At 41.9% G+C, this 25352-nt stretch overlaps 1 protein-coding gene across 1 annotated transcript; it reads left to right on the top strand.

The window, feature by feature from the left end:
• The first annotated feature begins 115 nt into the window (after positions 1-115).
• LOC308074190 (mitogen-activated protein kinase kinase kinase 7-like) lies at positions 116-24724 on the top strand. The gene is made up of 14 exons (XM_080413525.1): positions 116-593; positions 1826-1936; positions 4645-4710; positions 4827-4872; positions 5871-6009; positions 7581-7705; positions 10395-10523; positions 11982-12112; positions 13710-13797; positions 15597-15724; positions 19280-19418; positions 20410-20474; positions 22450-22565; positions 23211-24724. Exons 1-14 carry the CDS (start codon positions 522-524, stop codon positions 23374-23376), a joined length of 1521 nt encoding a protein of 506 aa, XP_080269651.1. The 5' UTR covers positions 116-521; the 3' UTR covers positions 23377-24724.
• The last annotated feature ends 628 nt before the right edge of the window (positions 24725-25352 follow it).

Raw genomic sequence — 25352 nt, 5'->3', positions numbered from 1 at the left:
CTGGCGGCAAGTCTGCGTAGGCGCAACACACCGAGCTGTATTCAAGATCATCTCCGGGTGAACAAAGGCCTTTCAGACAAACGCGTTTCCACTCCATTTCAATGAAAGAGTTAATATGACGCAGAGTGCAACGCTACAACAAGTCAATGAAATCTGCCTTCTATAAACTGTAGACTCCCTTGTCTGGCTCTGGAAAAAGGCCTACAAACCAACAGGGATCGCGTGGATTCAGGCCAGACTGAACACTTTAGGTTCTTTTTTTTTGGGTATCATCGCTACAATGTAATGGAACACAAGGAGATAATCAGTGTTTTGTAACGGCGGAGGCAGAAACTACCAGCGATCACTTCCTGAATCCACACAACAACAACACCACACAGCAGCTAAATGGAACGAGATCAGCTAATATCTTGAGGATCCCCCCTCCCAACCAAGGAGATCCGGTGATCGTGTTTGTTATAAACACTAACTTGAAGGGAGTTTTGTTGTTCCACAGATCGCTTTGTTTTTAAGCTGCCGCGATGCTGGAGACCCCACCTGGATGTGGATACCCCTTCGAGGACATCCAGTATGAGGACATCGAAGTTGAAGAGGTGACTTGATCGAGGCTTTTAAATACTTTACAAAAAATAGCAGATCTACAAGCTCATGTGCCGCGCTATGAGCTTGTAGATCTGCTATTTTTTGAATTGTAACACATAGTAGGTATTGAAGTTGAAGAGGTGACTGATCGAGGCTTTAAAATTCAGGTATACTTGAGTAAAAGTACAACATTATTTGTATTCAAATATACTTAAGTGCTGAAAGTAAAATGACTCATCTTGCAGAATGTTCCATTTCTCAAGTTTCCAAATGTATAAAAATACTTTGAAAATAGACAAGCTCACAAAACTATGCGTTGTGAGCTTGTAGATATGCTATTTTCAAATAGTCCAAGTATACATAGGGCTGAAGTGGGTAATGCATGTTTTGTAGGTTTTTTTCAAAATCTACAAAGTATCTAAAGTTGTCAAATAATTGTAGTGGACTAAAAGTATAACATTTGCCTCTGAGATGTAGTGGAGTAAAAGTATTGAAAATTGGAAACACTCCAGTAAAGTAAAAAAAAAAATCCTCAAAAGTGTACATAAGTACAGTACTTGAGTAAATGTACTTAGTTGCTTTACACCACTGGGTAAACGACACAGGCATGCATTGGCCTGCCTCCTCTCTGCAACTTTCCAGCTGCTGTCCCCCCCCCACCCCACCTCGACAAGATCTTATACTGAGTGGGGGTCTCTCCCAAGAGCAGGATTTCCAGATTCTGTGAGAGAAACAAGCAACCAGGTCTACGAAAAAAGAAAAAAAAAGAAGCGACGAGGCCATATGAGCCCTTTAAACATATTGGCTATTTGAAATTTAAATCAGATCTACAGATCTAGAAGCTTGTAGATCTGCTATTTTCAAAAAAATCTTGCACAAAATGTGAACAATTCAGAATCTTTTTTTAAACATTTTAACAACACAAATCTTGTATGGGGTTTCCTGGCATAAAATATTTTCAGATGGGGGTCTGCAGACACATTGGCTACATATTAATTTGGGGGTCCTTGACATGAAAAGATTTGAGAAACACTGGTTTAATCAACATTAGGAAACAAGCCCAAATAAGCAACTACCGGTACACTTAATTAACAAGCCCCAAATACCGCAAGTTCGCAACTAGCACTATTTACAAGCAACTTTACAGAAAAACAAGCCCAAAGTCGCATATTCTAAGCAGACATGGCAACCCTGCCCAAGAGTCCCAAACAAACATCATATTGTCCCTTCCTTCTCTCCCCAGGTGGTCGGCAGAGGGGCATTCGGCGTTGTCTTCAAGGCCAAGTGGAAAGGCAAAGATGTTGCCATCAAGACCATCGAGAGTGAGAACGAGAGGAAGGCTTTCCTTGTCGAGGTGAGATCTGTTTGTTGTGCCACAGGATACACACTGTGCATGTTTAACTCTTGAGAGCGTACACATGGAACCAAGTTGACCCTTACAGGACAGGTCCAGATAGAGTAAAACCGTAGAGTAAAATCATCAAAATGGACCCTTACAGGCCCATTTAGTTCAGTTTGTATACTCTCAGAGTTGCACTCTTTTCTAGCTCTGAAGATTTAGCTCATCGAATCCTGCAAGCTACAGGTACCCCTGTTGACTTGTGTGACCCCTTATCAGACAACGTCACACTGATAAGAACCAGTATGTGCACGCAGGCCGGCACCAAATGAACCCCACCGCTCATAAGATGCAATGTTAAAGTGGTCATTGCACTCACGTGTAAAAATGCATCCCATCAAACCAGTGGTGTGTTCTACCGTGTTACGCTGTATACGCCGTATACAGTGCAGATTTTTTGGGGGAAAAGCGTATACAGTCTACTAACCATTTCATCCATTGAAAACGCGCTAGCGTATACCCACGACCACGCGCATCTCGTGCAGGGAATGATTATCGTATACCTCCGAAAAAAAACCTAGACCACACCACTGCATCAAACTTTTAGATGCTGTTTTTCTCCCAGTATGGAGGAAGAATGCTTAGGATTTGTACTCTGATCTCTCGCTCTTGAAATATATTATCATTGGTTTCTGTTTTGTGTAATTGTGTAAACAATAATAGTGATTCAAAGCAGTTGTCCCTCAAACCACACCTCCAGTAGCCTCGGAAACCCAGGCTTTTTTTTTTGTTACAAAAGAAAAAAAGCCTGGGGGAGCCATGCAGGAACGATGGTCTTGGACCTTGTTATCTCCTAACCAATCAGAGTGCAGAGGGGCGTCGCTCTAAATTTGGTGACGTCAGCGTGCTCCGTGCACAGGCCGAGGGGGGGAGGGGAGGGGAGGCGGGGACATAGATTGGTGAAGCAATAGGAAGCCACGCACAAATCCGGGCGGCTGTGTTTGGGTCCGCCCTTCAAGACCATGGATTGAGCTCGTAGCCTCAGGCTACACCTCCAGTGGCTGTCATAAGAACGGAGGGAGCGCTCTATGATCACGGCACAAGAGCCTGCTTGGCTCGCGCAGCTGCAGCCCGTCAAGCCTAATTTATGCTCCGCCCCGCAAAGGTGTCGCGCGCAGAGAACACGCCGAGAATAGCAGACCTCCATGCTCACAACGGTTGCATCCGCGACGCGGTTGTAAGCTTGTATGTCAGCTATTCTCAGCACGCAATATCGTTGCACGATGAAGTATATATGTCTCGCTAGGGTGCGCCTCACTAGCCAACACACAAGAGGAGGTTGAATGAACTGAAACCAGTGATCCCCAAAACAACAGGTTTGGGGATCTGTTGGGAATTGATTACATGAAACAGTCACCTGTGCGCCCAGTCTCCTTCCGCGCGCTACGTCCAATCGGGGAAACTCCCCCCTGTCAGGTGATAAGAAGGCTTGTTAGCTCTCATGCAATGAAGGAGGCATGAGCTTAGTTCTGGGCTCTCCCTAGGCTGGCAGAGGGAGAGTACCACCCAGGATTACATAGGCAGTCGGCACTGGGTGAAAAAAATGGGTTACAAAATATTGGGATAAAAAATGTAGAAGACATAAATAAAAGCAATGTCCCTTTGTCTGTCTCCAAAAGTCTGACTCCCAATCTACACAGAGGGCTGCCAAAAGTTGACACAGTCTCTCAATCCCTGCCAGGATGCATCAACTGAAAGAAATGATGTTGACGGCTGGAACCGGAGAAGAGCTGTAACCTTACATCTTGTTTAATGGTCTTTAATTTCCGCGGCGGTGTCGTTAACATCCTGGTTTGTGAAAGCTGCAAAGGGGGTTGTGTTATTTGTGGTTCTGCAACAACAGCTTTCTGGGCTGCTGTGTGCAGACCTGTTGCGTAATGGTAGTACACTGAATTTCCCCGTTTTAAAATGTATTTCTTTGTCTTTCTGCCTGTGGTGGCGTCCCACCCATGCCATTCTGCTGGGCCTTCCTGTTCACTGCCTCTCTTATTTCATTTGTAAACTCTCTAACAAAAATATACAAAACTGCTCCTGCTCCTTTTTTTTAAAAACCCACTTAAACAGGGAAAGCATCTGTGTCAATTTAGAGTTTAGCTATACCTGTGTGTATATGTATATGTATATATATATATATATATATATATATATATATATATATATATATATATATATATATATATATATATATATATAGCAACATAGGTTTTTCAGAAAACTCTTTAGAACAGTGGTTCTCAAAAATAGCTGACAAACAAGCTCACAGCACGTCACTTCGTGCCGCGCTGCGACCTTGCACATCTGCACATTTTTGGCGCAAAAAAAAATCAGATGGGGGTCCGCGGCCATATCAATTCGGGGGTCCTTGGCACGAAAACGTTTGAGAACTACTAATTTAGAAGGCCTTTGTAGAATCGGCCTTCGGGTCTTAAAGGGATAGTTCACCCAAAAAAATCGATTAGTCACCCCATGGAGACTTGAATTCATGGATGTATTTTATGTTTTTGTCGCATTCCTAAGCCTAAGGTAGGCAGCGGTTCCGGTACCGGAACTGCTGCCGGTAATCAAATTATTGGCTTAGGAATGCTATCCCTTTTTAATGGGTTAAAAGAGCCAAAAAAGTGCTGATAAAATTCCTTCTGCTTTATCTGGTGTTTTATCTACAGCTCCGTCAGCTCTCGCGGGTAAACCACCCCAACATCGTGAAGCTCTACGGTTCCTGTGACAATCCGGTGAGAGGAGAACACCCGGGCACCTGTTATTAAATATTAAACATATTTTCCACACACTGGACTGGCAAGTGAAGACGGTCAACATATTTATTGTTCTGACATGCGTTCTTTCCCAGGTCTGTCTCGTCATGGAGTTTGCAGAAGGCGGCTCTCTCTACAATGGTAAGACAGGATACTGTAAGGCCGTAAACATCATTCTTAAAATGAAATCGTTTTTATTTGACACATTCTCCTGCGAAAAAAACAGAAGAGAAAACGATTATCTTATGTCTCATGTCTATATACAGCAAGGGCTCCCAAACTTTTCAGAGCCGCGACCCCCTCAAAATAATCATATTTGAACTGGGGACCCCCAAAAAGAATCATATTTGAACTGGGGACCCCCCACCCTGACACGCACTTGGAATTGTAGAAATTACATTTAGTTTGACTCTGTTCCACAGATAAATATTGTGAAAATTAACAAGCTCACAATGCCTCGCACTTGTACAATGGCTATTTTCACAATGTTGGCCTCTTTCTTGCGTAATATTTCACAATATGGCCAAATTTGGTATTAAAAAGGTCTTAAAAGTCCTTAAGTTGTAACTTTAGAAATGCGCCGATACCCTGTATACACTTATACTGTATGTTGGTTTGTTTACTGTTGAGTGAGAAAACAATGTTGCACATTAAGCTAATCATCTGGGGGGCCCTCAAAATAGCCCCAACCCCCAGTTTGGGAACCAGTGATATACAGTATAGACGAATCCACAGAGCGCTGCGGTGTGCATTCTGACACCGCGGTTACGACTGTGCCAGGGGAGCGCTCTAAGGGTTCGTCTATCTATATACATAAAGATAGTCAGTCAAATCACCAGCACGGTGTGGGTAGTTGTCAGTCAGTGAAGGTCTGTACCAGTTACTCTGATGGACGCTCATGTGTTCTTACAATGTTCTCTTTCTCTCACTCTATCTCTCTCACACACACACACACACACACACACACACACACACACACACACACACACACACACACACACACACACACACACACACACACACACACACACACACACACACACACACGCATACTGTCTGTTGCTCTCTGTCTTTCACTTGCACACTCACAAATCCCCTCATGCTTTTCTCTCCCGTCTGTAAACAACATGTGTACATAGTGTTGCATGGCGCGGAGCCCCAGGCCCCGTACACGGCCTCGCATGCCATGAGCTGGTGTCTGCAGTGTGCGGAGGGCGTCGCCTATCTGCACGCCATGAAGCCCAAGGCCCTCATCCACCGCGACCTCAAACCGCCCAAGTAAGACCCTTCTCTGACAAAGCACAGTGGTGGAAAAAGTGCTCAAATGTTTTACTCAAGTAAGAGTAGCAATACTGCAATGTAGAAATACTCTGTTACAGGTAAAAGTCTGGAATTCAAAATGTACTCGAGTAAAAGTACAAAAGTATCGTTATCAAAATGTACTTAAAGTACCAAAAGTAGAAGTACTAAAATGTTTGAAAATTACCGATCTACAAGCTCACAAGCTTGTGAGCTTGTAGATCGGCTATTTTCAAATAGCCTAGGTATGAAATAGGTCTAAAGTGGTTGATGTATGTTTTATAATATAATTTGCAATATACTTGCAAAGTAACTAGTAACTAAAGTTTTCAAATAATTGTAGTGGAGTAAAAGTACAATATTTATCTCTGAGTAGAAGTAATTTAAGTATAGACAATGGGAAATACTCCAGTAAAGTAAAAGTTGTACTTAAGTAGTTGTACTTAAGTAGAGTAAATGTACTTAGTTACTTTACACCACTGGACAAAGCTGCCGTTTACATGGGGGAAGTTCTTTGTATTTTACTTGGGAGGATGCAAATTATTGCCACTGATTGATTTCCAGGTCAAAATCAGTGAAGTGAAAAGCAAAATCCAGATCTTTCTTTAATCACTTAAACCCTGTAGTGTAGGCCTCTACACTAGGCTTTAGTGTTTCCCTCTACACCAAATGTCTTCGCCAAAAATAGCCGATCTACAAGGTCACAACGCGCCACGTTGCGGCGCGTTGTGACCTTGTAGATGCAGCTATTTTTGATGAACAGAATAAGGACGCAAGGATTCAAGTGTAAATCACATTCATTGTAACATCAATCAGTATTGTTGTATTATATTTCTATTGTATCAATTTGTATTGTATTTCACCGCACTCTGACTGTCTGGTGCCTTGTCTAGTAAACTTAACATTCATGAAACGAGAGGGTTGTGCTCCGTTTCTTGTTTTAACCCATTAAGACCTGAAGCCTATTCTACAAATGTCTTCTAAATCAGTATTCTGAAAAACGTATGTTTCTATATCAGTGGTGCTCAAACTTTTTCATGTCAAGGACCGCCAAAATGATATGTATTTGGCCGCCGACCCCCATAGCTTGTTCCAGGGACCCCCCAGAAGCAAAGATTTGAGTTACAAATGTTTGTTTAAAAACAATATATATATTCAAAGATTTGCACCCATTTTCACGATCTTTCAAAAATAGCAGATCTACAAGCTCGTAGCGCGGCACCGAGTGCCGCGCTACGAGCTTGTATATCTGCTATTTTTGAATAGCCAAAAAAGTGTAAAATAATTTTTTAGCTCAAACCAAAAAATGACACAGATGCGTTCCAGGTCTTAATGGCTTAATAGTTCATCTTATGCCATTCCATACAACACAATGTATTCGGTTGTCCTGCCTTCATCGGTGTGTGAAAGCCGGACAGACGAAAATGTTTCGTTTGTATAGAATGGCATAAGATCGAATATTGAATATTAAAACGGTGAGCAGATCCTTTCTCAGTGTTAACCTGCTCCTCTCATGAATCGTTGTGTCGTATGAAACGTACCCTTTGCAGCCTGTTGCTGGTGGCGGGGGGCACCGTGCTGAAGATCTGTGACTTTGGGACGGCTTGTGACATCCAGACCCACATGACCAACGTCAAAGGCAGTGCGGCCTGGATGGCTCCAGAGGTGTTTGAAGGTGAGAGGACGCCTTGTGAGCCACTTCATTCCTCAGGCATTAACGTGGGTCTACTGTGCAAAATTTGGCCAGATATTACATGGGGTACGTTTCATGTCTGGCTTTAATGACATGAACCCTAGTCTCCCTATTCTGGCGCTAACATTTGGCGAAAGCAGCAGATCTATAAGCTCACCAAGATTCAAGGTTCAAGGTTGTACTTTATTGTTACATCTCGTGTACAGGTACAAAAGAGTAAAACTCATTTTGGCTTGGCTTCCTTCAGACAATGCAACAACAATAGAATAATGATAGAAAACGTAAAAAGATTTAAAGAGAGAGCAAAAAGAGAATAAACAACTTCACAGTATATTCTATATACTGCAGATAATACAAAGATTATGGTACAGTAGGTGCAAGTTCAGGCATAGTAGTGCAAAAGGATGGATGGTTGGGCGGGGGGGGGGGGCAGCTTAGCATTTCCCGCGATCACCCAGGAGGAAGAATGTTAATACTGAGTTTGTCATGGAACTGCGTGGGTGGTTGCATATTAATATACAACATGCAATAGATGTGTTGTTCTGCAACCGAAGGTCACGTTGTGTGTGTGTGTGTGTGTGTGTGTGTGTGTGTGTGTGTGTGTGTGTGTGTGTGTGTGTGTGTGTGTGTGTGTGTGTGTGTGTGTGTGTGTGTGTGTGTGTGTGTGTGTGTGTGTGTGTGTGTGTGTGTGTGTGTGTGTGTGTGTGTGTGTGTGTGTGTGTGTGTGTGTGTGTGTGTGTGTGTGTGTGGCCCTCATTTATCAACGGAGCGTATAAACCGGCTTATATTTTTTCATATATTCGGCCGTACACCAACGTCAAAGTCACATTTATCAACGAATCCTACACAGCCAATCCTGGCGTACATCAGGTCGGAGCTTTGATAAATCTCACGTCTGAAAACGAGCGTCATTTAAATAACACGCCCTTAAATATTCTCAAAACGCCCCGATTTTACGACATAAAGATTGAAGAACCAGAATACGACCAAAGACATCATCATGAAAAGCCAATAAGAAAGAGTTTCCCCCGTTCGCCTCGCCACTCACGCACACGCACACGCCCCTCTCTCTCTCTCTCTCTCTCTCTCTCTCTCACACACACACACACACACACACACACACACACACACACACACACACACACACACACACACACACACACACACACACACACACACACACGCCCGCCCAGCTGTGTTTTTCATGTAATCCGTACCGTAGCGGTACAATCTTTGTCACGTAGGCTTGTAGCCTACATGAATGACATATTATGATACCAATCACATCGCCATGAATGGAATACGTTTGTATATTAATTTATTTAACCCATACCGAGCAGTGCACAAGCAGTCATGACTCATGTACGATATTCCCCGTGAGACTCGGACGGGCGGCAGTGATTCCGTCCCGCCACGTTAATAAGAGATTGGAGCGTCGGGTTTATATCCTTAACCCAGCCAGGTTGTAGTCTTCAAAACTCTCTATGACATAACTCCATAACATAGGACAAGCTATAAGTTTGTACACCTCACTGTCCATGAAAAGATCGTCGGGAGTCCCGAAAATGCGCTCGCAGAAGTGCTGTATATTTTGAAAATAGCAGATCTACAAGCTCACAACGCGTAGCGATGCGACCCGTTTTTGAGCTTGCAGATCTGCTATTTTAAAATAGCCAATGCAACTGAATGACTGTTAAAGCAGTTTGTTTACATTACTTTATAAAATGTATATTTTCACAGGTATTATTTATTAGTGTAGATATACATTTAGGAGTGGATTATGTGTCCAGATGCCTGTCAGACAGTCAGACAATGCTGCTCCGCAGGTCTAGAATGGAATAAACGGGCGCAGCCAACGTCAACAACTGGTCTCGACCAGACGTGAGATCTCAGCGTACGGTAGGATGAAGCCCACGTCAGGATATATTGATAAATGCCGAAAGGTGCGGTGATCTCGCCGTACGCCCATTGTGTGTGTGTGTGTGTGTGTGTGTGTGTGTGTGTGTGTGTGTGTGTGTGTGTGTGTGTGTGTGTGTGTGTGTGTGTGTGTGTGTGTGTGTGTGTGTGTGTGTGTGTGTGTGTGTGTGTGTGTGTGTGTGTGTGTGTGTGTGTGTGTGTGTGTGTGTGTGTGTGTGTGAGAACAGCAGCTAGTCTTTTCCAGTGGTGGAAAAAGTACACAATGTTTTTACTTAAGTAAAAGTATCAATACTGCAATGTAGAAATACTCTGTTACAAGTTAAAAAAAGGACTTGAGTAAAAGTACTCATCATGCAGAATGTCCCATTTCAAGTTTTCAAATGTATAAAATATTTTGAAAATAGCAGATCTACAAGCTCACAATGCGTTGCATCGCGACGTATTGTGAGCTTGTAGATCGGCTATTTTCAAATGGCTGAAATGTATATAGGGCTGAAGTGGTTAATGTGTATTTTGTAATAATAAACTAAATCTACAAAGTAACTAGTAACAAAAGTTTTAAAATAATTGTAGTGGAGTAAAAGTACAATATTTGCATCTGAGATGCAGTGAAGTAAAAGTATTGGAAATTGGAAATACTCAAGTAAAGTACGAATACCTCAGAATTGTACTTGAGTACATGTATTTAGTTACACCACTGGTCTTTTCCTGCCAGTAACTACTGTGTGTGTCTGTCTGTCTGTCTCTTCCACAGGCAGTAACTACAGTGAGAAGTGTGACGTGTTCAGCTGGGGCATCATCTTGTGGGAGGTGATCACTCGAAGGAAGCCCTTCGATGAGATTGGTGGCTCTGCGTTCTGCATCATGTGGGCCGTGCACAGAGGTCAGCAACACCTTCCTTCAAACATGCCCTTTACGACCAAGTAGTGCTATGGTGCTTTGTTGTTTATTTACTTCAGATTTGATTTGTACAGGGACAGTGCACATCAATCAACATGACTGCAAATGAGACAGTTTTCAGCCATATTCCCTGGGCCAGATGTTAACCCATTGAGACACGGAACGCATCTGTGTAACCACTTTAACCATTATCTTATACTTTGGCTATTAAAAAATAGCAGATATACGCGCGGCACCGAGTGCAGTGCTACGAGCTTGCAGATCTGCTATTTTTGGAAAATTGAGTGAATTTGTGCAAATCTTTGAATATATGTATTTTTTTTCCCCGATGCTTTTAACTCGCTTTTAACTCAGATCTTTGCTTCTGGGGGTCCCTGGAACAACGTATTTTGAGATGGGGGTCCGCGGCCAAATACATCTTTTTGGGGGTCTTTGACAAAAAAACTGTTAGGATTTAGAAGAGATTTGTAGAACCCAGAAGCAAAGATTTGAGTTAAAAATGTTGCAAAGATTTTCATGATTTTTCAAAAATATTTTTTAATAGCCAAAGAAATCTAAAAATGACACACAGATGCGTCCCCGGTCTAAATGGGTTAAAATAGCCATTCAAAAACATAAAACATGAAAGCTTGCAAAAGAGAGTAGAGTAAGCCAAGTGCCAAGCACAGTAAGGCACACATAAAGCAGGCAAGAACAAGAGGAAAATTTTTAATTATTATTACAACTGCATGATAGTTTTATCATGCAGTATAGTCGACAGGGACAAAAAACATGGTATAGAGGAAGACTGACAGAAAACATTGACCACCAGTTCACCCTGAACTCCTTGGAAATGCTTGTTATTTTCAAAGGTATTTAATTTTAAAGGGCAACTTTTTAACTGAATCCTATTGTTCTATTGTGCGGAGGACGTGGAAGTCTGACATAACACCTCCTGATGCGTTATGCGTGTTGAGAGCTCACTCTCTTGGCACTGGAAGAATTCCCCTAGCCGGCATTAAAACGGCACAGGGTGACGCGAGCTCTCGGACGCTTCGGGAGGTGTTATGTCAGATTTTCACTGCCCGGAGTGCTGGACTAGTGGTCCGGGCACTTAGGCTCTATGTAGCCTGACAGCGCATTGTGGGTTCGAGTCTTCCGGTTACCTTGTGGACTACTGTCATTTGTTTTCCGAGGCGAATTTCTCCGCCCAGCCCAATACATATGAAATTGCCGTACACTTTCATTGCCGTAAGCAAGGAAATACTTCGTTTTGTTGTTACTTTTGGGTCAATTTATTTATTTATTAAGTAGCCGTGTAATAAGCGGGATAATGTACGGGGAGGTGGTCATTAGTGTAAATTAAAGCCCTTCAGGGTGATAATGTACAATGTACATTATCCCTTGCATAGCGGTCGGACTGGGAACACTGACATTGGCTGCTGTGGTATTATTATTGCAGGCACTCGCCCCCCGCTGATCAAAGACCTGCCGGAGCCCATCGAGGACCTGATGTGCCGCTGCTGGGACAAGGACCCCGCCCAGAGGCCTGCCATGGAGGAGGTGAAGAGCACCATGAGCCACCTCATGAAGGTACGCCCAATCGAATCCAATCCACTTTATTTATATAGCACATTTTACATTTCAAAGTTTCCAAAGTGCTGTACAGAAATCAAAAACCAAATACACTGGGTAAGCTAAAACACAGAAAAACAACAGCAAAACTAGAAAAAGTGCTAAGCACAAGTTTCCGCCAGGTGAGGTAGGTTATTATGGCCTCCCGGTGGCGCTATAACAGGCCAATGTGAAAAGGGTGGCATTTCTTCCTTGGCCTAGTGGGAATGTGCGTGAAAAAAATCACGGAAATCGCAAGCTGCGTTCATGATTTGAGGCATTTTGTTCAAAACGGACCAATCCTGAAGCCAATGTTAGCCAATCAGGATGGAATATGGAAAATCGGACAGATCCGTGTTGATCACATGGCTATAGAGATACTGTGTACCCATTTGCGTGTTTTTTGGACAAAATCCGTAGGAGTAATATAAAAAAATGTGTTTTGCAAAAGTCGGCCTCATGGTGGCGCTATGACAGGCTGATCTGGAAAATTCTGAGGTTCTGCTGTGGCATCCAGGGAGTGTGTGTGCGCAGTTTCACCAGGCCAACGGTGGCGGATATTAGCTGGTCACGGACGGACGGACGGACGGACATGGGGCAAAACATACTCTCTCACCAAGCCTTTCGGCCTGGCGGAGACGATAAGAAACAAAATAAACAACAAAAGGAGACGCATTACTGAAAATACAAGACGCAGCTGCGTCAGCAGACAGTGAAACAAAAAAACAGACCATAGCAACGCTCAAACGCTATCGAAAGCCAATGTGTAAAGGTGGGACTTAAGGCGAGATCTAAAAGTCTCGATGGTGGGGGCCAGTTTGATACGGGAGGGGAGCGCATTCCATAATATGGAGCCTGCGACTGAAAAAGGCTCGGTCACCTCTGGTCTTTAAACTTGACTTAGGGACCTTGAGTTTCAACTGGCCCACAGACCGCAGTGACCTAGGGGGGTTATACACCTCTAGGAGTTCAGATAGATACTGAGGTGCCAGGCCATTCAGTGATATAAAAACAAATAAAAATAAAATCTTAAAATCAATTCTGAAGCGAGCAGGGAGCCAGTGAAGTGAAGCCAGAATCGGTGTAACGTGGTCACGTGCCGCAGCATTTTGGACTGGCAGTAAACGTAAACTTAAGTGCAATTGGAGTATTTCCAATCGTCTAATTGGCAAATATTGTACTTTTACTCCACTACAATTATTTGAAAACTTTAGTTACTAGTTACTTTGCAGATATAAATATATTACATTATAAAACATACGCTAACCACTTTAGTCCTATTTTATACCTAGGCTATTTGAAAATATCAGATCTACAAAGCTCACAACGTCTCGCGATGTGACACGTTGTGAGCTTGTAGACCTGGTATTTTCAAACATTTTAGTACTTTTACTTTTGGTACTTTAAGTACCAATACTTTGATACCAATACTTTTGTACTTTCACTCAAGTAAATTTTGAATTCTTGTAACGGAGCACTTCTACATTGCAGTATTGATACTTTTACTTAAAGTAAAACCTTTGAGTACATTTTCCACCACTGCAGTGGTGACATCGGTTTCTTTGTTCTCCCGCAGTACTTCCCGGGTTCCGACGAGCCCCTGCAGATCCCCCACCACCACGGCTCGGGCAACAGAAGTGGCTCCTCGTCCGCCACCAGCACAGGTAAGAAGACATCGCAGGGAAAACATTTAGTGCACATAAACATGTGTACTAACATGATCGTGAGGCGAATACAGTAGAAGCAGATCTAAAAGGTGAGCTGAAAGGACCTGGAGGTTATTCAATGGCGTTGGGACGCGACCTAAAAATTCTGCCACAAGTATAAGTATAATTTTAGATTTTAACCACTATAACCATTATCTTATACTTTAGCTATTCAAAAATAGCAGATATACAAGCTCATAGCGCGGCACCTATGAGCTTGTAGATCTGCTATTCTTTTGAAAAATCATGACAAATATTGCAAATCTTTGAATACATATATTTTTTTTGTAACTCAAATCTTTGCTCTGGGAATTCTAGAAATGTACAAACATTTCTTACAAAATCATATGTATTTGGCCACGGACCCCCATCTCAAAATATGTTCTTCCAGGGACCCTCCCAGAAGCAAAGATTTGAGTTAAAATGTTGAGTTTAAAAGTATATATATTCAAAGATTTGCACACATTTTCAAGATTTTTCAAAAATAGCAGATCTACAAGCTCATAGTGTGCCACTCTATGAGCTTGTATATATGCTATTTTTGAATAGCCAAAGTATAAAATAATGGTTAACGTGGTTACACGGATGCATTCCCGGTTTTAATGGGTCAAGCCCAGGGAGATCCTGTATTAGCATACAGTCTAATACAGTCCTACGGGGTGGTCAAGAGCGCCTGCCAGCAGGTGTGTTGTACTGTGAGGAATGTGGTGTTCCTCCACCTGCTTTACAGCCTCCTTGTAAAGCTCCTCACTGTCAGGTGAAAAGAAGTGGCAGGCGGTTCCATGTGTGTGGACAGAGAGAGAGACGTGGTTTCAATACCATCCCTCGGACCAGCGAGGGATGGTCCGAGGGATCCCTATACCGGTTCCGGTAGGAGATCCAAAGGAGACTCTTTGTGTCTCCTACCGGAACCTCTGCCGGTCATCAAATTATTTGCTTAGGAATGCGACAAAAACAAAACAATATCCATGAGTCTCCATGGGGTGACTAATCGATAGAAAAAAAGTCATTTTGTGGGAGTGAACTATCCCTTTAATATTTTTCCTTCTGAGAGACGCGAGATGATGCCACTAGATGTGTAGTGTATCTCAGTGTTGATTTCGTCGACTAAAACTATGACGAAAAATATTCGTCTACTACCTTTTTTCACTGACGAAAACTAAATAAAAACTAAGCTATGATGACTAAAACTAAGACTAAATATATTGTCAATTTCGTCAACAAATAAAAACTAGTCTAAAATGTTAGTGAGGGACTAGTGGAGAAGAGATTCAGTAGAACTAAGACATGTCATTTTATGTTTGGTTGCGCTCTGTGTTGCGCTCTGAAAATAGCCGATCTACAAGCTCACAGCGCGTTGTGCTGCGACGCATTGTGAGTTTGTAGATTGGCTATTTTCAGCATGCAACCAAATGTAAAATCAGCCATTACGACGCCATCAAGGCACCGACAAAATACATTTTAGTCGACTAAATCAACTGTAGATTTAGTCGACTAAAATCTTATGATATTTAGACGACTAAAACTAGACAAAAACTAAAACATTTCAGATGACTAAAATATGACTAAAACTAAATGGAATTTGATTCAAAAGACTATGACTAAAACTAAATCAAAATGTGCTGTCAAAATCAACACTGGTGTATCTGAATAGGCAACCGTATCATGTCGTAAGACCACTGACATTGTTGTTGACCTTATTTATTGTGATGTTATTGACATTATTTATTGTGATATAACGCTGTCGTCACTCACAGGGTCCTATGCTGAATGCACCATCAACAGTAACAGAAGTGAGAGCAACATGGAGCTTGGAAATACAGGCCGAGAGGAGACCCTCAAAAGCATCGAGGCCAAATTTCCTCTGCAGTTCAAACCATCAAAGGTAGTGTTATTTGCCAAAACTGACTCCTTTACAAAGGATAAGCAAATTTGGCCTGTCGCAGAAAAAAATATATTTTTCAAAATGTCAGTTTTTCTTGCTAGCTTCTAACAAGGCATACCATGCAGTAACATTTTGTTAGGATAGCAACGTATGTTGCTATATATATATATCAGTGGTTCTCAAACTTTTTCATGTCAATGACCACCCAAAATGTATTTGGCCGTGGACCCTCCATCTCAAAATATTTTGTTCCAGGGACCCCCCAGAAGCAAAGATTTGATTAAAAAAAATGTTGCTTTAAAAAATATATATATTCTAAGATTTGCACAAATTTGCTAATTTTTTCAAAAAAATAGCAGATCTACAAGCTCGTAGCCGCACTATGAGCTTGTATATCTGCTAATTTTGAATAGCCCAAATAAAAATAAAAAATGACACCGATACGTTCCCGGTCTTAATGGGTTAACAGATGTCTAGTCTCGCGTTACCAGACTGTTGCCTCCCACAATTTTCAAATGTTTCCGGCATACAGTCTGGGACTCGGAAGCTCTGATCATGATTAGAATATAAACCGGATGTGGAGCCTCCTCTCCATTTCCGTTTCGTCTTTACAGTCGCGCAAATTTATCCTAATATAAATACAAATCATCTAAGTATACATAGCTTGCTGCTTAGCAGAAATGGAAATTAAAAAGTAAAGTGTAAAGATATTTTAAAATATATTTTCGTGAACGGAAGTGCCAGTTTCCTCTCTCGGATTTTGGGAGTTGTAGTTCCAGACTCTATATAGCATTCAGAGATTGTGGAATAGTTGTCTGGCTACGCGAGACTAACAGATGTCAGGCTAATATCTAAGAAACTATTACCTAATGTAAATGATGAACGTCAAATGGCATTCTTTTCTTTGTCCGCAAGCCAAAATATGACATGGTTCCTGGCCTAGGCCATTGATCGAAAATTATGTGCAAAGCACATGGTGATAGAATGATTCAGGCATTTGTTCGTTAACCCATTCAAACTGGGAACGCATCTGTGTAACCACTTAAACTATTATTTTATACTTTGGCTATTCAAAAATAGCAGATACACAAGCTCATAGCGCGGCACCGAGTGCCGCGCTATGAGCTTGTAGATCTGCTATTCTTGAAAAAAAATTAGAATTTGTGCAAATCTTTGAACATATATGTTTTTTACAGCAAACATTTTTAACTCAAATTCTGGGGATTCTGCAAATGTCTTCTAAATCCTTTTTTTGAGCGGTGCAACCGCTCCTATAAGAGGGTTTAGGACCCATCCGTGGTGAAAGTTTTTCTTTCCGTCGTGAAAATTTGTCTTTCGCTGTGACGCCATGCTGTGGAAAACACGCCCATAGGCTAAGCTTTGCAGGACGTGCTGTGATTGGCTAGCGAGACACATGATGAAATTAACTTCAAACTTCGCAGACGCGCTGTGATTGGCTAGCGAGACGCATGATGAAATTAATAATAATTTTAAAAATGTAAGCACGTCACTTCGCAGGACGTGCTGTGATTGGCTACCGAGATGCATGATGAAATTAATAACTCATAAATAGCACCGCTCACTTCACACTGGGTGTGATTTTTAACTTATGTTATATCAGTGGTTCTCAAACCTTTTCATGTCAAGCACCACCCAAAATAATGTATTTGTCCGCGGACCCCTCCATCTCCAGCACACATTTTTACGACTTCTTGTCTCCAAAAATAGCCAAAAAAATCTTAAATCTTAAATCTTAAAATCTTAAAACGACACAGATGCGTTCCCGGTCTTAAAGGGTTAATCTATGGACGAGAGAAGCATGTGATCCAGCCTGTGGATGCCTCTGTATCAGTCAGGGTTTTTTTGTTGTTGGAATTCCTAAAACAACACCACAGACGTTGGCACTGCACTCTGGTGCACATTTATCATGAATCATGTGACCAAACATTTAAAATGACAAACGAACAATAGAAAGATGTTAACATGAATTGATACATTCATACTGTACATACTACTGTTGATACAGTATAATATACTTATTTTAGTTAGTCTCCAATCAAGCATTTACGTGCTAATTTTACAAAGTGAGTATTGCCAGTAGAGCTGGGCTGAACGAATCTCACATTTACTGGTCATTTTCCAGATTTGTTTATCTCATCTTTTAGTCCTCGGGGAGGTCATATGTTGGATGTGTAGCCTTGTGCATTGTCTACTATGTTTAAACAAGTAAGACGCGCGAACGCTGGAAGCGAACGCAGCTGGAAAATATTGTGTATTTACGGACTTGTAATCCGTGTTATTTCACCGTGATGGGGAGAGAACATTGACATTGTGTGTGTGTGTGTGTTTTGCAGGCTGTTGTGCATTGTAATCAGAGCATTGTCTAAATTCCTGCACTCTGGTGCACTCGGGTGGCTGCTTACAGGCAGTGCACGCATGTGAGTCACATGGGGGCGCGAGCCAATGAGAGCATGAACACAGAGACGCAGACACACACACACACAACCCGAGCACGGTTACATAGTAAGCTCCACTTGGTCGGAGGCGCGGCTTCGCCGCGCCTCCTTCCGCGTTCGCAACCACTGTCTTTGAGCCATGCTTTTTTCATATTCTTTTGCACATTAAATAAATATGGTTGACAATAGTTGATCTAAAAACATTGGCGGTTGCTGGGCGCTGTGATCAAAACCCCTGTGAAAACTGATCTCTTCTGAAACCATCGCAGTGTCCCAGACGGCTCAAAGACTGGATCGGTGTCAGACTCACTCTTTGACTCCAGCCACAGCGCTGACCAAATGCCCCATCATTATCTCCAAATTTGGGGCTTTCCCTCCCAATCTTGAAAAATGTGTCTGGGACAAAGAATAACACAATCTGAACACAGCTTTTAAGATATCGTTGCTGTCTGGCAGAAACCAGCTAACTCCATTTTGACGCTTTTACATTTTTTTCCATAAATCAGTGCTATTGAACACCCTTTACGTCTGTGTGTTGGTAAAAAAAAAAGATTGAACCAATGAAAAGTATTCAAAAGCGCTTCTGACAAAACCAGCTAACTCCATTGGATCCTCAAACTTTCTGCTAAACCAGCGTCTAAACCAGAGTCCACCAAAGGGGGGTGGAGTTAGCTGGTTTTGGTAACTCCAGGCTCCACCCCCTTTTGACCTCCAACCTCATTGTGAGCTTGGAGGTCCATTCAGCTGTTCTTATCAATGATGAACAAAACCTCCTAACTCCAACTTTTTGTTTTGTTTTTGTCATTTCCTGAAAAATGAACATTTTGGAGTTAGCTGGTTTCTGCCCATCAGCATAGACCCACATCCGAAAAAAAAATAACCATCGCAGCCACTCAGCAATTTAGGAGTACTATGTATGTGTGCAAGGCCTCATTACATAGAGACCTCATGCAAATGAAACGGTTTCTGTTTGCAAGGGGCTTTAGTGTGGGTGAAAATACTTCACCTGCAGACAGTAAAGCACTCTTGTTGGATATGTTGGCAAAGGTTGCATTTATTATTATTTTACATTTCAGCCATTGTTTTGTGTTTGTTTTAGACGGGCACGCTGCGGCCCAACGTGTCCAGAGTACCCAGTGTAGAGGGTCAGCCAGGACGCTCCCACAGCCCTGCTCAGCCCGCGGTGCCTGCCCCCAGCGTGGGCCAATCAGAGCTCAGGATGCCAGTCAGTCCCACAGGTATGACGCCATTCCGGAATGGCCCTACGTCAGACTTTGGGGCTTCGGTGCATTGTTAACCCTTTAAGACCGGGAAAGCATCTGTCATTTTAGATTATAACCACTTTAACCATTGTCTTATACTTTGGCTATTCAAAAATATCAGATATACAAGCTCATAGCGTGGCACCGAGTGCCGCGCTACGAGCTTGTAGATCTGCCATAAAAATAAAAAAAAAAGTTTTTTTAAAGCAAAGATTTTTAACTTCAATATTTGCTTCTGGGGGGTCCCTGGAACTAAATATTTTGGTGGTCAAATACATATCATTTTGGGGGTCCTTGACATGAAAAAGTTTTGAGAACCACTGATATTATAGCAACATAATTTTAGGATTTAGAAGATCATTTGTAGAATCCCCAGAAGCAAAGATTTGAGTAAAAAACAACAATGTATATATTCAAAGATTTGCACACTTTTTCACGATAAAAAATAAATAAATAGCAGATCTACAATCCTCAGTGTTCATTTAACTCGGAGACGATACAAATATCTGCCAATAATGCTAATACATTTTATTCCAGTGAGTGAAGGAATCCATCATTGTCAGAAGTCACACTGTATCAAATTAGAGACGTCCATGTTGTTTGCTGTTGCACCCTTGGTATAACCTCGTGTTTTGCTAAGTTTCACGCCCATGTTTTGTCAATGAAAAATGATCAAGTCCATGGAACCAAGGTGAAAAAGAAACAGTGCACAGAGCAGGCCACTAAGGGGTGCTAGAGGACAATCATCGAGTCTTTTACACTAGGGTGGCAGTGCACTGATTTTGTACAGCCTTGTCACTACTAGTTTGTGCTTTTAAAAAAAACACAATAATATGTAAATATACTAACTGTATATATCCACTTGTTCTTATTATTAATCATTAGTAGAAAGATGTATTTATTATCACAGTCATCAAAACCTGTTTAATGCTTGAATTTGAGGATGTGTCTTTGTGTGTGTGTGCAGTAGGGGTCAATGGCTTGGACAGCTCCATCCCCATGGCCTACTTAACACTGGATCATCAACTACAGGTACATTAAATATAAAGTCTTAATTACCGTACTTCTTTTTCAAGATATTTGGCCTTTTCTGCCTTTATTTTGATAGAACGGTGTAGATTGACAGGAAATGGGGAGAGAGTTGGGGAGTGACGCTCCCCGACTCGGGATGCGCCTTAACCACTCGGCCTTCAGCGCCCCGACTTCTTAATCACTTTCAACCTGGGGTCCCTATTTTGGACATAGGCAAACATTTTTGGAAATATTCAGAAATGGCAGATCTACAAGCTCACAACGCGTCGCATCGTGATGGTTCATGTTGGGAGCTCGTAGATTGTTTATTTATCTTTTGCTTTTCGTCGATTGATGAAGTATATAGGGCTTGTGTTTGACCTGCGTGTGGTCCTGGTTGGATCTCTGTTCTTTGTCTATATTGGTATAACTTGAGTGGAGTAGAAACTTTATTGGAATTGGATTTTATGGAAATATTCCTAAAATACATATATTGACAGGCAGCTAAACCCCATAAATCACACAAACAGGACATATGCAAGCGTATACATTATTTACAATTGGAAGTGCAGTATGTGCAATTTCTGGAGGACACTTACAGAATCAGGTTAATAATTCAATAAAGTCATGATTTTTGAGAATTAAAGACAGACACATTGAACACACATTCTCTACCGTCACCTTTTAAGCACTCAGACCTAGGGCATTCACAGAATAGTCGAATATTCGAATATTCGAATATCAAACCGACTATTCGACTATCAAACCACTATTCGACTATTCGAAAAAAGAAAAAAAAAACATTTTTTTTTTTTTTTTTTTAATATTTTTTTTTTTTTGTGGCTTTTCTAGAGCAGACATGCAGCTGTGAGCTCTGGTGTGACGTCAACTCGCATTCCTTGAGTCGAGTCATCAATGCAATTGAAGAAAAAAAAAAATCAAATCGAATAATCGAATATTCGAATACTTTTGGGTCGAATAATTCGAATACCATAAATCACTATTCGTTAATGCCCTACTCAGACCATGTCATAATTACCATAATCATAATCATAACTACCGTAGTAATTCATCACAAATCAGACTGGATCCACACATGGATAATTGTGATAATTAGAACTTGCATTAGAATGCTTCATGGTCATTTGAGAGTGCAGAAGTTTCGGATCACATCTGTTGTAATACTGTATATCATGATGTCTTTACAAAAGCTCACATTTATTACAGAATATTTAAAATGTATACGTCATCCTCTTAACACATCGGGTGCCAAACACGGTCTGAACCGTGTTTGCGCAGAGTAGCGGTCCGGTGCCGAACACGGTCCAGACCGTGAAATATGTCTTTTTGTTTTTTTCGTTTTTCTCCACACGGGCGGGGCTAGAGCAGCTCTGGGAGTACCCATTGTGATCTTGAGAAGGATAGGCCAGATAGATCACCGGAAAAACAAAAACATGGCTGCCATCCACTTCCTGTCTATTTCCTTCTTTAAAACACCTATATCTCCGAATCTGTTTCCGGTGGGGAAAACCGGTCATGCGCGATGCGCGATCCCCCCCCATTGTAACTCGCGAGTGAAATGTTATCGTTCCAGGCTGTAGCCAGGGTCATCGCGCAACATGAATGGATGTTTTTTTTTTACATGGATTTGCTCCTCGTGGAGTCTAGAGCTTTAAACAGCAAAGCGCAGTCAATGGGGAGAATGCTGGCACCCAACGTAAGTTGTTATGAAAAAATGCTGGCACCCAATGTGTTAAGAACGTGCACAGTGCAATCCTCAGTGTTAACTTATCCATGTATAACTCTGAGCAAGTACAAATGTAATCAAATGGACCTGTAAGGGTCCATTTGGTTACTTATGCTCTCACAGTTACGTAAATAACACTTTGAATGTTCTTTTCATCTACTCTACCTATGATCATAGCTAGATGAAAAGAACACCGCTATGCTGGTCCTGTTAGTACTGCTCACTGAACTGTGTGGTCTCTCTTTCAAGCCACTGGCCCCTTGTCCAAACTCCAAAGAGTCCATGGCCGTGTTCGAGCAGCACTGCCGGATGGCCCAGGAGTACCTGAAAGTCCAGACTGAGATCGCCCTTCTCGTTCAGAGGAAGTAAGTCGATTCCTGTTGCGTCGTTGTTGTGCTCGACGCAAATGTAATCTCCATCAAGGTGCACGAACGCTGTGTGCCTTAAAGGGCTGTCCACACCTATCACTATATATCTTTAAGCTATTAAGACCGGGAACGCATCCGTGTCATTTTCAGATTTCTTTGGCTATTCCAAAAATAGCAGATATACAAGCACAGAGTGCTTGTAACATTTTGAGATGGGGGTCCACGGCCAAACGCATATCATTTTGGGGGACCTTGACATTTTTTAGAATTCCCAGGAGCAAAGATTTGAGTTAAAAATGTGTATGTATATAATAGCAGATCTACAAGCTCATAGCGCGGCTTGTATATCTGCTATTTTTGAATAGCCAAAGAAATCTAAAATGACAGAGATGCGTTCCCGGATTGAATGGGTTAAAGATATCGTTTAAAAAAAATAGTTGTGGCGAACGAGTTATAGTTATAATTATACTGTAGCGATCGTTATTGTGTGGACGGCCCTTTAGTTGTATTTCACCCTCATTTGTTGCTTCAAAATGTGTTTTTCTGTTGTAGGAAAAGTTACATTCTAAAATGTTATTTAAAAAATAAAAAAAATAGCTAAAAAGCTAATCACACCATATCTAATTAACCTATTACCGTCAGACAGGAGCTGAACTCTGAGCTGGAGCAGGACAACAGGGAGCAACAGAGCACCTCCCGCCTGGTCCAGGAGCACAGCAAGCTGCTGGAGGAGAACCGTAGCCTCTCGGGCTACTGCCAGAGCCTCCGGACCAAACTGGGCCTCATCCAGCAGCAGCACCAGAGTTAGGACAAGCCCCACCCCCTGCGTGCTGGAGTCTTCTTCACCATCACTGGACCGACCGACCCCCCCCCCCCCTGCCAGACGGGGGAGCCGTTTGAGCTCGTTCGACCTCGGAAGCAGCAGCCCGAACAGTCCCCCGTTTTCCCCTCGGCGGTTGCATGTTGAACCCGATCGCCAAAGAGAGTGTCTTGTGTCCATGTCGTGTGGTTATTGCAACTAAAAGCGCCTCGGCTGCGTCAGTGTCCGGTTGAAAAAAAAGCGGACGTGACATTCACACTTCCCAGAACCCTTTGTTGTAAAGCAGGACGGTGAAGTGTCTTACTGTGGACTTCTACTATGCAACGGAGCGGCGTTCAGTGCTTTAAAAGTCCTAATGCATCGTTTTTCCAGACGCAGCGCCCAGGAGACGCATTCGGCAGGGCTTTGGCGTTCTCGATGACGACTCGCGGGGGCCTCAGGGGCCGTTGTCTTGTGTTGCGGATGTCGTCACCCCAGCATCTGAGTGTTCTAAGAAACGAGAAAGTCGCCAAGCCTGTTGTCTTCCTCGCTGACTATGTCTGCCTTTTATTTTTTTAGCCACTTTGGGTGGTGTGACTGCAACTGTATTTCTCTTTATTTTTGTATTCTTCCGATTTTAATTTTGCGAAAAAGGCATGTATAGAAATGACAATACGAGTCTAATTCCTCAATCTTGTACTGTGATTTCAAATTGTGACAAAGGGATTGTCCCTTTGGGTACATGTTGCCTTTTGTACAACAAAGACATTTTTAAGAAAAGGTTTGTTGGAAATGGTAAATAGCCTATAATGAAATGATGGCCTTGAGGGAATTTTTTATCTATTTAACTATTTCATTAACTAACTTCTTTTTAGAAGTATTTTATTTGATTCTTTCCAGGTGGGAGGAGGACACAATTAAGCCACAATATCACCAAGCCATCGTATGTATTATCACCATTCACTGCACTTTTTATTTTTTTCTGTTTTTGTTGATGTACTGGTTTGTTGTTCATAGTGTATTTTTTCTTGTTTGGCAATGAAATTCATTGTTTACACCTGACAGATTTAGGGGGGGGTAAATATATTGTGCTCCACTTTTACAATTGGGTTAGCTTGGATTGGCACTGTTGTGTATGCGTTTGTTCACAAGTTGCCTTAGTATTGCTCATGTAATGTGCATTTTAAATTATATGCTGTAGATATTTTTGTCTCATCTCAGTTTGCTTTTCTAAATCTTGACACATGCATATGCAGTACTGTAGGCAGGCAGTTGTGAAATGCCCTCCGTTGTGTAGCCAGTAGCTCTTATGGTATTCAGCTGCACTTTCTTTATTTTTTATTTATTTTCTTTATTAGGCTTTACACTTTCTTTACACTTTCATCAAGCGCGACGCTATATCAGGGGTTCAAACATTTTCAGCTTGAGATGAGACCCATCACATTTGGTGTCTCCCCGGGACCCAAACACACAAAAAAGTGTGAATTAATAACTTATGTAAAACTAATTAAAAGATATTGAAAATAGCTTCAGTATAGAGTTCAGAAGGTGTCGCATCGTGACACGTGAGCTCGTAGAACTGCTATTTTCAATATTTCCCAAAAAAAATTGGGGGGGGGGGGGATTTCTGCTTTTGTTTTTGTTTTGTTTTTGATAATCTTTTGAAATTATTTAAATGTTATAGAGCATATTTACTATAACAAATATTGCATGACCCCAAAGTGGGTCTCAAGCAAACCCATTGTTTGGAACCACTGCTAGACGTGTATGTCATGGTTCTCAAACTTTCTCATGTCAAGGACCCCCAAAATTATGTGTTTTTTTGGCTTTTTCAAAAAATAGCAGATGTACAAGCTCATAGCGTGGCACTCGGTGCTGCGCCATGAGCTTGTATATCCGCTATTTTTGAATAGCCAAAGTATACAATATGGTTAAAGTGGTTAAAATTATTGTGACGCCATATTAACTAGTTTTGCTGCCCCCCC

This window comes from Gymnoscopelus braueri (assembly GCF_963280865.1).
Source record: "Gymnoscopelus braueri genome assembly, chromosome: 19".
Lineage (NCBI taxonomy): Eukaryota > Metazoa > Chordata > Actinopteri > Myctophiformes > Myctophidae > Gymnoscopelus > Gymnoscopelus braueri.
The sequence above is the reverse complement of the archived record's forward strand: the minus strand, read 5'-3'. Positions and strand labels throughout refer to the sequence as shown.

Coding starts and splice junctions, on each gene's coding strand:
- LOC308074190 (XM_080413525.1), top strand. CDS start 522: ATGCTGGAGACCCCACCTGGATGTGGATACCCCTTCGAGGACATCCAG. Junction 1,937..4,644: donor GGAAGGCTTTCCTTGTCGAG/GTGAGATCTGTT, acceptor TTTTATCTACAG/CTCCGTCAGCTCTCGCGGGT. Junction 4,873..5,870: donor AGGCGGCTCTCTCTACAATG/GTAAGACAGGAT, acceptor ATGTGTACATAG/TGTTGCATGGCGCGGAGCCC.